Consider the following 12338-nt stretch of genomic DNA (forward strand, 5'->3'; position numbering starts at 1 on the left):
TAGAGATGCACAAAATCCTCCGAATAGGAATACGAACGAACAAAGGGACGATAGAAATAATCAGAGATTCCAACGACAAAACAGAAGAGAGATGAATCATGTGGCAATAGAAAAGGAGGAAGAAGAAGTATTCAATGAATCCAGACAGTATTTTCAATAAGGCATCCACTAAACAAAAGTAAAAAACTCTCCGGTATATTTTGTCACCCGAGAGAGTTTATACAGTTGGCGGGAAACGAAAAACAAAATTCTAATTCCAGTCTAATTTTTTTAGATGCATTTATAAAACATAAAGCGATTAAAATTCTGATTGATTCTGGATCGGAAATTTCGTTAATCAATAAAAAACTAGTAAAAGAATTAAATATGGACAGATTTGTGTATAAGATTCCGAGGGTTGCTTTAGTGGGTGCAAATAATAAAAAATTGACGACAGTAAACGAAGGTTTAGGAGTACGGATCAGAGTGGGAGACCAATTCTATATTATGCAATGTGTGGTGATCGAAGATCTAAATCATGATATGATAGCGGGAATTGATGAATTGAGTGAAAAACATATCACCATCAATTTTTCGGAAAATCAACTGGAAATCAGAGCAGAACCAGACAACATAGAAGAAGAAAAGGAAACAGATAGGAGAAAATTTTCTGAAAGGATAAATGGACAAGAAAAACATAAAGAAATCAATACGACGGTAGAGGATAAATCGAAAGCTCAAGAAAAAAATCAATCCGAAGAGGAAAAGAGAATAAAAAAAAAGAAGAAGAGTTCGAAAAGAAAGCAGGAAAAAAAGGAAGTTATAAGCAGAAAAATGGAAGGAGCCGAAACATGGTGCTCGGAATACCAGATAGAAATTAAAGATAAAGAAAAAATAGAAGAAGAAATAACGGAAGAGGACAGAGAAGAAATGGCAATTATGGACGAGAATCCAGAATTTTGTGAAGAAGTAATACGGACAGTGAACACATGTGAACAAACTGAGGATGAAAGAAAAATAATATGTGGAGAAAACATGGAGAAGGAAATAGAGAAGATTTTAGAAAATTATGGAGATCTTATTAATGAAGAAAGCCGAGTGGCTAAAAATTATGAACATTCTTTTAAAGTTAAAAACTTAGAAAATTTTAAATCGAAAACATATCCAATCCCGTATAAATACAGGCAAAGCGTCGGACAGGAAATTGAAAATATGATCAAAGACAAGGTGATCGAAAGATGTGACTCTTCATATATCAACCCGATAGTATGCGTAAAAAAATCAAATGGTGATTTGCGATTATGTTTAGATGCAAGAAACATTAATTCGCACACAATCGCGCAATACGAAGCGCCTTTGAACATAGAAGCCATTTTTGGACGAATCACAGGATCACACATTTTCTCCAAAATCGATTTGAAACACAGTTTTTGGTTAATACCTTTGGCAGAAAAGTGTCGAAATTATACCGCTTTTTCTATCGACGGAGTGGTGTACCGATTTAGGGTAGTACCATTTGGACTACAAAGTGCATGCGCTGCTTTGGTTCGCGCATTACACACAATTTTAAATAGGCATGGAGAATTTGTTGTACATTACATAGATGATTTATTAATTTTCTCACCGGATATAACAAGCCATCTACGACATATTCATACTGTTCTCGAAGAACTTGATCAAGCCGGATTAAAATTAAATATTCAAAAGTGTCAGTTTTTCCAAAAAGAGGTATTGTATTTAGGATTCAAATTAGACACAAAAGGGATTAGTCTTGCAGAAGATAGAATTGAAGTCATAAACAACTACCCTAGGCCAACCAATTTAAAAACTTTGCGGAGATTTTGAGGAATGGTAAACTATTTCAAAAAGCTGATACCAGACCTCAGTACAAAAGAAATACCGCTAATAGCATTACTTAAGAAAAATGTCAGATGGAAATGGGGAACGGAACAAGAAATCGCTTTCAAAAATTTAAAAGGAGCGTTTTCCACAGCTGTAAGAGTGCACCACCCAAGATATGAGCAACCTTTCATTCTCAGGACCGATGCTTCCATAAAAAAATTTGCAGGGGTGTTATCACAGATACAAGACGATATAGAGGTGCCAATATGTTTTGTTTCCCGTGTAACCAAAACGTATGAGAGAAAATACAGCGTTACTGAATTAGAGTTTGCCAGTGTGTTATTTTGTGTAAACAAATTACGTTTTTACCTACTTGGGGCAAGATTCACCATTGAAACGGACCATGCAGCGTTGATACACATAATGAAAAATAGGTTGGTAAATAATAGAATTCATAGGGGCATTCTTTTACTCCAAGAATATGATTTTGAATTTAAATATATCAAAGGAACGGACAATATTTTGGCTGATGCGTTGACGAGAGATGAACAATTCCGCAAAGAGGATCACAAAACTCTCCACGTAGGCATGAACATAATGAGAGAAGAAGCAGGCTTATTTTCTTTGGCCAAAATCAGGGAAAATCAGGAAGAATTGAATGAAAGAGAAAAGCAAAGGGCTGAACAAGAAAATAACCTATATTTTAAGAGGGTCGATGGTAAAGAACTCTATGTAATCACGGAGCAAATGGTAAAAGAAGTTTTTTTAAAGTTACACTGTGACAACGGACATATTGGAAGTAGAAAGGTGTGGCTTATGTTCAGGGAGAACTACATTTGTCGACAGGACTATACAATAGCCAAAGAGGTGACTCGAAATTGTGTGACATGCCAAAAGTGTAAAAGTAGGAACTTTAAAAATGAAAACGTCACAAAAAACGTCGTAGCTCGGAAGAAACTGGATATTGTTGCTATTGATATGTTGAGCGATTTGATACGAACAACTCAAAGGAATAAACACATATTAGTTATGGTGGATCTTTTCTCAAAATATGTTAAATTGTACGCATGCAGAACCACAAAAGGAATTGAAATACTTAGGAAGATAGACAATTTTATAGAAACGGTGGGAAGACCAGACAATATTTTATTGGACAATGCGACATATTTTAGGAACGAACGTTTTAAAAGGGAATTAAGAGAGAGGGGCATCGATACAAAATTTATAAGCATCCGTCATCCACAGAGCAACCCATCGGAGCGTTTTATACAAGAAGTCACAAAATTTCTACGAATTTCCGCGGAAGAACATCATCGACATTGGGACAGAAAAGTGTTTGAGATCGAGACCTATTTGAATTGTGCTCCAAATACGGTTACCAAAGAGACGCCTTTATATATAATGAAAGGAACAATGCCTACAAGACCATGGGAAGACACCGCCCCCAGACAATACGAAGAAGTGATCGAGTTGGTTCAAAGAAGATTGAGACGAAGTGGAGAGAAATATCTCCAAAGACAAGAGAGAACCCGAAGAAGAAGGCCGATCAAATTCCAGAAAGGAGATAAAGTCTTAGTGAAGGCACTGAGGGTGTCGAATTTACAAAATGGTATTTGTGCTAAATTGATGCCGATATTTGAAGGTCCATATAGGGTCAATACGGAAAATGGGGTAAATAGTTATGAATTAGCGCACATAGAGACAGGAAATATACGGGGTATTTTTAACATTCACGACATCTATCAATATCATGAATAGATTTTAATAACATAGTGAAATAATTTAATCCTAGAAAACTTTTGTCATTTTTAAAATTTAACAAAGAGTTTTCGGCAGATCAAATGGCGGGGATTTGTTATGATATGTAAAATCGAGAAAAATATTGGTTTGTTTAAAAATATTTCAAAGTTCAAAAACATTAAAATAATTCAGATAAGTAGGATAATATCCAACAAACATTTCGAAGAAGGAAAGTTATTAAATTCTTGGATTACCTGTACTAAACAAAATGTAAGCTTTGCATAAATTATTTCTTTGTTATACTTGAGTGACCCGCATAATTTTAAGTGAAATCCAAAGACAATTGAACCGGGTTTTCCAAAATACATTAATGCAGTGATTAGAGACAAATAGAAGAGATTTTAGAAAGAGGTTTTTGTTAGTTTTTAAGAATTATAGAAAATATTATTTGTAAATAAGTTTTAGGAAATTTTATAATTATAGGTAAAAATTTGTTTGTTATCGAAATGAAAAAATGGGGGAATTGTGACGAGTTTTGATTGGCGGAGATTGAAAAAGGTGGGATAAGTATGTAGGAAAAAGTTTAGCGAGATTGGGGAGAGAGAAAAGATAATCAGTTGGTTTTCCAAGTCTGTAAGACGAACAGTGATTGTTCTCTGGTGGTTCCCAAGAAGTAGCAAGCAGTAGTGTTGAATGTTAGTGAGTTTTTGTGGAGTTAGTGTATCTGACAGAAGCTGAAGCAGCAAAATATTGTAAGTCATATTTTCCTACTTATATTCCAAGAGTCACTGTTCAGGCCAACGAGAAATTCAGTTTATCGTAAAGAGAAGATATTCCAAGAGTCATTTTTCACTCGGGCCAACGAGAGATTCAGTTTATCGAGAGGAGAAAGGCTATCATAATTTGAATGATTGTTGCTTTTGAAGGAGATCATTAAGGACGATATACTTGCAACAATCTGTTATAAGATTGCTGATTACATAGGGAGCGGTTGAGAGGAGATAATACAGTCTACAAGGAACAAGGATTTGGACCACTCATCATCAGAGAGAGATATTTTTGTTTTCTGCAGTTTTTTCTTTTATTGATAACACAATTTTTACATGTAATTTAGAAAGGATATAAATATTTTGATTAGGAGAGTTAGAATAGTTTGGGATTTTGAGATTTCAATTAATATTGTTTGTACCATTAATTTTGATTGTTCACGTACGGAGAACAAAATTTTGAGAATCCTTATATGATATTTGTTTATTGAAAACTTTTAAGTGTGAATTATTTCATTATTTTTATTTCAATATATAGTGTTAGATCATATGTGTTTTTATTATTCCGGTATTCTCTGGACCTTACCTTTCACATGTAATAGCATAGATATTGAAGCACGAATTTTAACCCTGAGATAAAAGAATTAAAAATTGTGATAGAGTCATAATCATATCATTTAAATAATTTTAATTAATCAAAAAAATTAATTAGCTAATTATTGCTTGGCGCACCAAGACTTTAAATATCACAATAATATATTATGATGAATTTTGAGAAACCCAGTTTTTAATACTACATTTATTTTGTACATAAACTGAAAAAATATAATTAAAAAGTTAATTATTAATAATTGTCAATTTCGCCTGTATTTAACAATGTCAAACATATGTCATTAATGTCATATGTTCAACCTAAAAATTGATAGGTCCAAAACTGTCAGATGAATGCGGTAGGTGTCGCGTCAGTCACGCACGGAGCGGATAGTCCAGTGTTTTTTTCAAAATTTGTTTCAGGGTTGCAATCTGATGAATTATCAATTTATCACCACTGAAACCAGCCTGGTATGTTCCTCCTATTCGTTCTGCATATGGTGCCATATGATGACATAGTACTGTGAAAAATATTTTATACGCTGCATTTTTTTGTATATGATACAAAGTATTCCAATATTCCAATCATGGCAGAGGTGGTTCACTTCAAGAATCGTTGGTGGTTCCTCTTCCTCAATTATGTGTAGTGAACAGTGCGGATGACAGAACAGGAATATTAAAATTTCTCTAGTCTGTAGTTACATTGTACAAAACAAGATATCAAAAGTGCAGAAAATTGACAAAACAGTTTTTATGTAGGAAAATTCATATTTAGCCTCTGACTGTGACTTTGGGATCATAGAGATGAAAAAGAAAACTTTTAATGATAATTATGTACCTGTAGATTGAATCAGAGTTATTAGGACAGTCAAAATACTAAAACCATTTATACTAGAAGAAATGACCAGTATCGATTTTGTGAGTAGTTTTCCTGTTAAATATTGGACACTTAGTTTCATCAAAGGCATGGCAACACCGAATCAATTCACGGAGCAATCAACCGATGACAGTGAAACAGACATTTTCCGATGACAGCGACGATTTATTAACAATTCACCATTCATACAGTCTACTTGTACATTATAAAAAGTCTAATATACATTCAATAAAATACAAAATAAAGTCTTATAGTTGCATAATATCTAAATTAATAGACCTTAGGTGGCAACAAAAACATTAGTTAAATTAGAGAAAATGTCGAGTGTCGAGGGTGAATCGGTCAACTGGTTAAAAATGCAATGGTTGCAACACTCTTGAACAGAACCACAACAAGTGTATAAAGAATTTAACAATTAAGATGTTATTTTTAAACATACAGATATTACAAAGCGCAATACATCTACGCTATTTTTACAATTTAACAATTTACAAGATTCGTTAGTGTTATGCACCTTATTTAACAACTCTTAAAAAGAACCTAAATGTTAAAAATTTAGATCAACGTGTAGAAAATAATGATGATGGAGAAAATATTGTGTTTTAGGCAATAGAAGATTCCAAACAATTGATGGAATATAAATAAAATAAAAAAATAAATAAACAATTTTATTTCAAAAATTTTTGAAAATTTTACTTTTTTATTATATTAATGTGAAATAAAATTTACTAACTTAATTTAAGGTGTGGAAATTTAAAAGTAAGGTTAAGAATCCTTGGAGAAACAGAGAGCGGTTAAATTTTGAAAAAACTGTAATCATCTTTATCTCAAAACCAGTTTTTAAGTCAGGCTACTCTTGCACTAATGCAAAACTACCTATTAACGGCCTATACAAATTCGTGATGTAAATCCGGCCTATTAAAAAATTGAAATTCTTTTGTAAATACGTTTAAGTAGATTAAACTTAATACTACGGCGCGTGCGTATTCTAGCGAGAAATTTATTATGCTATTTTTTTATGTATAAGTGGTGGAGTGACATGTTATAGCTTTTGTTTTAGTCAGTTTGATTTAATCAGTTTCAGTCAGTTTGTTCATTAGAAATGGTTAATATTTGTTTTTTTTTTATAAAACACTTTCGTTTTTTGGCCAAAACAAAGTAGGATTTACAAAAATAGATTAGGCCGGTATTAGGGACAATTTTAGTAACTAATCTAATTCCGGCCCAATGGGTCGTAATTAGGAAGGTTGGTGGTTTTTTTCAATTTAAATTTTTGAAGAACATATATATATATAATAGAACTGCTAACGACGAAAATGAATGTTTGGCCGTATTAGCAACCATATCCGCTAGTAAAGATATCTCACAACCAATGGTTTTGTTTCCCAATACAAGGCTACCAAAACATTTAGCGAACGAAAAAAAACATTAAGCGTTTTGTCTTGTTATTTTGAATTTTTTTAGTAGCACTGGTTCCAAATTCCATCCATATCATGCAGCCGTTTGATATTGCTATATTCCGATCTATCAAAGTTACATGCTGCAAAATAGTTCATGATTTCTGAACCTATTTTTAAAATCAATTTCACATACATTTTGCTGAATCCTATTTTGTCAGTCCTCCAAAATTTCCAACGCCATTTAAAAATGCATTTTATTTTGCAAGCTACCAGAGAAGAGTAGAAGCTGAAAAAAAATGAAAAGGAAGCAAGGAAAAAATAAAAGTTTGAAGAAAAAGAAAAAGAGCACCTCACATCACGAAGAAAAATGCAGAATCTGATGGCAAGAGAATAGAAAAAATTAAAATTTCCAAAAGCTGTGGAATTAAAGCTAAACATTGAAAATGAAGAAAAACATAGAGGAGAGATAGATGTAGTAAATAAAAAAGAAAATGAAATTTTAAACAAAAATATTGATTCTGTGAGAAAAACAGGTGAAAGAACTAGAAAGCCGAAAGCTAACAATTATATGAATTTAAAGGTAAGCGACTACGAATTATGTCACTACGTCATTGTAGTTTACGGAAAAAATAGGTTATCATCAAAAAATTATTTGTTCAATTGCACCGTCTCAGTATATTAAGAAAATGGGTCTTTTTTCTCTACCTGAGATAAATAATTTGTAGGTCTTTCATAGCTCTTTGCTTTTATACAATAAATGTAAAAAAACTGTTGCTACGTAACTTATGAAAGTGTTTTTTGTTGTTTTTTTTTTATGTTTAAAATGTATTGCCTATGTACCTCGTTTTATTTTATTAAGTTTTCTATGCCCGTTTTATATAAAAAATATGTTTTTATGCTTCTGTATTTTGTATACCTACCGTGAAAATATTAAAATACATAATATTTACAAAAAATTGCGTGTACAATTTAAAACAAAAAAAATAATTCTTTTGATATACAGGCCGGAATTAAATCACCATTAGGCCAGATTTACCACTAATTGTTCACCATAGGCCGGAATTAAAGTTTAATGCTTCTTAGTGAGAACAATTTTTTTTGGCGAATAAAAACACATCTTTCATTTTTTTATCAATTATTTTGATGAAGAAAACATCAAGCTATCAAATATACTTTAAATCCATTTTCTCTTTTATTTCGTTTAATTAATATTTACGTCGAAAGTCAAATATTCCTTAACTGGGCCGTTATTAGGGCGGTTTACCGTATGCGCCTCAATTACTAGCTGTCAAATAAATGAGAACAGTAACATTGTATAGTACAGGTTAACCACCACAATTTTTGTGTGATATGATTCTGCTATGTATCCTATAATATTAACCTAAGAGCATCCTTATGTTTGCCTCCAGTACCATTAAAAATAGATTTATGATTTATATTATGCCATCATAAATACTTACAATACTTCGGGTGTTACAGGTTGGTCAACTTGACTATATATTTCTTTTTTGTAACGCTCCATCAGTTGATACAGTTGGTCTTGATAGACACCATGAATTTGTGAAACCGATACACCTAAAATTTGTGTCTAGTTTAAATTTATGGATACATTTGAAATTACAATAATATAAATTATCAAAATATTATATTACGTATATACTGACTTCCAACAGATTCCGCAGGATTCTGTGATACGGCTGTGACTATTTTCTATACTTCATTTTCTACTATGATAAAATGGACATTAGAAGTAAACCATTAAAAGACACTGGAAACTTTTGACATTTAGTGTTGCAAAATCAAATGAATAAAAAAATGAAAAAAATTAAAATATATTTAATGGATTAAAAGTGTCACATATATAGACATGCTATATATCTATATAGCTCGATATACCACCTATCGAGGCGCCAATATTGATTCAGATCATTTTCTTGTTGGCACAAGAATTCGGGCTAGAATCTCAAATGCGAAGAAGGAGAGAAGTACCAAAACAAGGCGCCTTAATATTGAACTCCTCAAAAACCCGCAAACGGTAGAAAGGCTTCAAAACTATATCGAAACTAAATACATAACTAAAGAGAATCTAACAATTAGTGAACAATGGGAAATGTGTAAAAATTACATTAAAGACGCAGCAAATAACATTCTATGGCCGCAAAGACCACCACCACGCAATGAGTGGTTCGATGCTGAGTGCGAGGACATTACAAGAAGAAAGAACAATGCATATAAACTGATACAGCAAAGAAGAACCCGAGAAAAAGAACAAAAATATAAAGATCTCAGAAGAGAAGAGAAGTACATCCATTGTAGAAAAAAGCGAGAACTTATGAAAATAGAATATTGGAAGAACTTGAGGCATTAAAAAAAGGAAATCAAACAAAAAAATTCTATAAAAATCTAAATAAAGCAAGAAAAGAATTTAAACCAAGGATCGGACTATGTAAGGATAAGGAGGGGCATATACTCAATACAAAAGAAGAAGTATTGAAAAGGTGGGTGGAACACTATAAAGAACTGCTTACTATCGAAGTAAAAGATCCAAATCAACCACCCCCAGGAGCAAACAACAATACACCATTGGAGCCTCCATCAATTCAGGAAGTACAGGATGCAACGAAACACCTAAAAAATAATAAATCTCCAGGAAGTGATGGTATACCCGCGGAACTTATGAAATGTGGAGGTGCTACTCTGACTAATCATATATATAAAATCATACTGAGAGCTTGGAATGAGGAACAAATCCCAGAAGAGTGGTGTACTGGGATCGTTTGCCCGCTACACAAAAAAGGCGATTAATTAAAATGTAGAAACTATAGATGAATAACCCTCCTTAATGCAGCATACAAAACATTTTCGAGTATTTTATATGGTCGCCTGAGTGAATATTCAGAGGAGCTTCTTGGCGAATATCAAAGTGGTTTAAGGCTTGGTCGATCAACAACAGACCAGATCTTTGTGCTAAGGCAAATACTGGAAAAAACCAATGAATTTAATATCGACACATACCATCTTTTCGTAGATTTTAAATCGGCCTATGATAGTGTCCTAAGAAATAAATTGTATGAAGCCATGGATGAATTCCACATCCCCGATAAACTGATAAGATTGGTTAAGGCTACAATGCGTAAAGTTGTTTGCAAAGTCAAAATACAGGGCGAACAATCACAGGCATTTAAAACGCATGTTGGGCTGCGACAGGGAGATGCGCTGGCGTGTCTCCTTTTCAACATAGCTTTGGAAAATGCGGTCAGGGATGCCCAAATAGACAGCAGAGGAAACATTTTCAATAAATCATCCTAAATTTTGGCATATGTATGCAGATGATGTTGATCTAGTTGCCCGCACAACACGCAAGCTAGAAGAAATGTATACCACCTTGTCACACGCCTCAAAAAATATGGGCCTGCAAGTAAATGAAAATAAAACTAAGATAATGGCATCAACACCCAACAATAGAGCCAGAAACATCGGCCACCAATTCACGGTTGATAATTCTACCTTTGAAGTGGTGGACAAATTCACATACTTAGGCTCCCTGATCACCAAGGAGAACGTCATGACGGAAGAAATCAAGCGAAGAATAATCCTAGCAAACAAATGCTATTTTGGACTGAGTAGACATATGAGAAGCAGAAACTTAAGCCAAAAAACAAAAATCTGATGGATCCTGAGAAGAATATTTGGTGGCATCTGTGAAAATGGTGTTTGGAGAAGGAGGTACAACTACGAGATATATCACAGATATAAACATATATTTGGTGGTAAAGACGTAGTATCCTTTATAAAAATAGGAATACTAAGATGGGCAGGACATCTGGCAAGATCACAGCAGAACAACCCTCCTTGAAGAATCCTTATGTCACAACCTGTGGGAAGTAGAAAAAGGGGTAGACCAAAACTCAGATGGAGGGATGGTGTAGATGAGGATGGTAGACAAATAGGCGCAGCAAACTGGCAACAGTTGGCAATGGATAGAACTGACTGGCGAAATAGACTTGGGAAGGTCGAGGCTCTTTTATAGGGCTGTAGCACCAATGATGATGATGATGATATAGACATGCTAAGTCATCTTCAAGTGGTCGATAAAATCATAAACAATAAAGTAAACAGGAAATTAAGTATGGCTAACAGATTAAGGTTTCAACAGAGGGCATAAGGCAACAGACATTTTACGTTGCAAAAGATATTGAAGCGTGTAAAGAAGTGATCGCCAACCTTCGTTACAAGATGGCACAATAAGAAAAAGAAACAAGATTTTATATCATACTATCAGATTTAAGAGAAATGAATATAAAATGAAATATTTTCGTTTATAAAGAGAAATATAAAGCATTAAAAAAGTGTAAGAAAAAGAAAAATTTCTCTAGAGAAACCTTGCTGGTAAAATAAGAATAGTAGTAATAATAGCCAAACTCTGGTAGGAGAAGAATTTATTTTAAAGAAGTAGCGCAGGTATCGCCACAATACAAAAAATGTACACACTATGACAGAATGTACATACCAGAGAACGTACACAATAAAAATAAATAGATCAAAAGATATAAGCTACTCTAAGATGAAAAAAAGTTTATTACATATAAATAAAATCAACGAAATATGTAGAAATAAGTAACTGACCTCAAATAAAACAAAAAAAATTTACATTACCTTTAAGACTAATTGGTTTCGGTTTCGATAACTGCATTTGATTAAGTCTATCTTCTAGAATTCTGTAAGAATCTGTTACAAATTTAGCCTCTCCCAAGGAATGTTCAAAACGGTTTTTTAGATTATCCAGTAATGTATCAACTAATGAATATAACTCTTCTTTTTCTTTGTTATTGTTTAACTCATGTATTATATGGGAACTAACTTCCGGAATAAGTTCAGAAGTAAGTTGTATACAGTAATGTCCTAGATTGCCAGTTTGTTTTTCCATAACAACGTTTTTATACATTTGAACACTGTACCATAAATCCAACATGTCTTTTAGATTCCTAAAATATATCGTCGAGAAAAAACAATATTTTACAATAAAGCTACATAATATGCAATATGATAGACAAATTGATAGATAATATTGTTGAATTGATTTTGTTTCCATACATTTTTTTTTAATTTTAAATTAAAAAATGATTAAGTAAAATTGTTCAA

The 12338-nt window shown here is 32.8% G+C and overlaps 1 protein-coding gene across 5 annotated transcripts in view; it reads right to left on the minus strand.

Annotated features, from left to right (window-relative positions):
• The window catches only part of LOC140431974 (uncharacterized), a 151978-nt gene that overhangs the window by 44710 nt on the left and 94930 nt on the right, over positions 1-12338 (minus strand). For all 5 annotated transcript variants that reach the window (XM_072519844.1, XM_072519850.1, XM_072519859.1 and 2 more), the window contains 2 exons: positions 11853-12181; positions 8657-8771 (listed from right to left, as the gene is read on the minus strand). In XM_072519844.1, the coding sequence (XP_072375945.1) occupies positions 8657-8771; positions 11853-12181 (444 nt within the window). The remainder of the gene's footprint in view (positions 1-8656; positions 8772-11852; positions 12182-12338) is intronic.

The sequence above is a fragment of the Diabrotica undecimpunctata genome, chromosome 1, assembly GCF_040954645.1.
Source record: "Diabrotica undecimpunctata isolate CICGRU chromosome 1, icDiaUnde3, whole genome shotgun sequence".
NCBI classification, from domain to species: domain Eukaryota; kingdom Metazoa; phylum Arthropoda; class Insecta; order Coleoptera; family Chrysomelidae; genus Diabrotica; species Diabrotica undecimpunctata.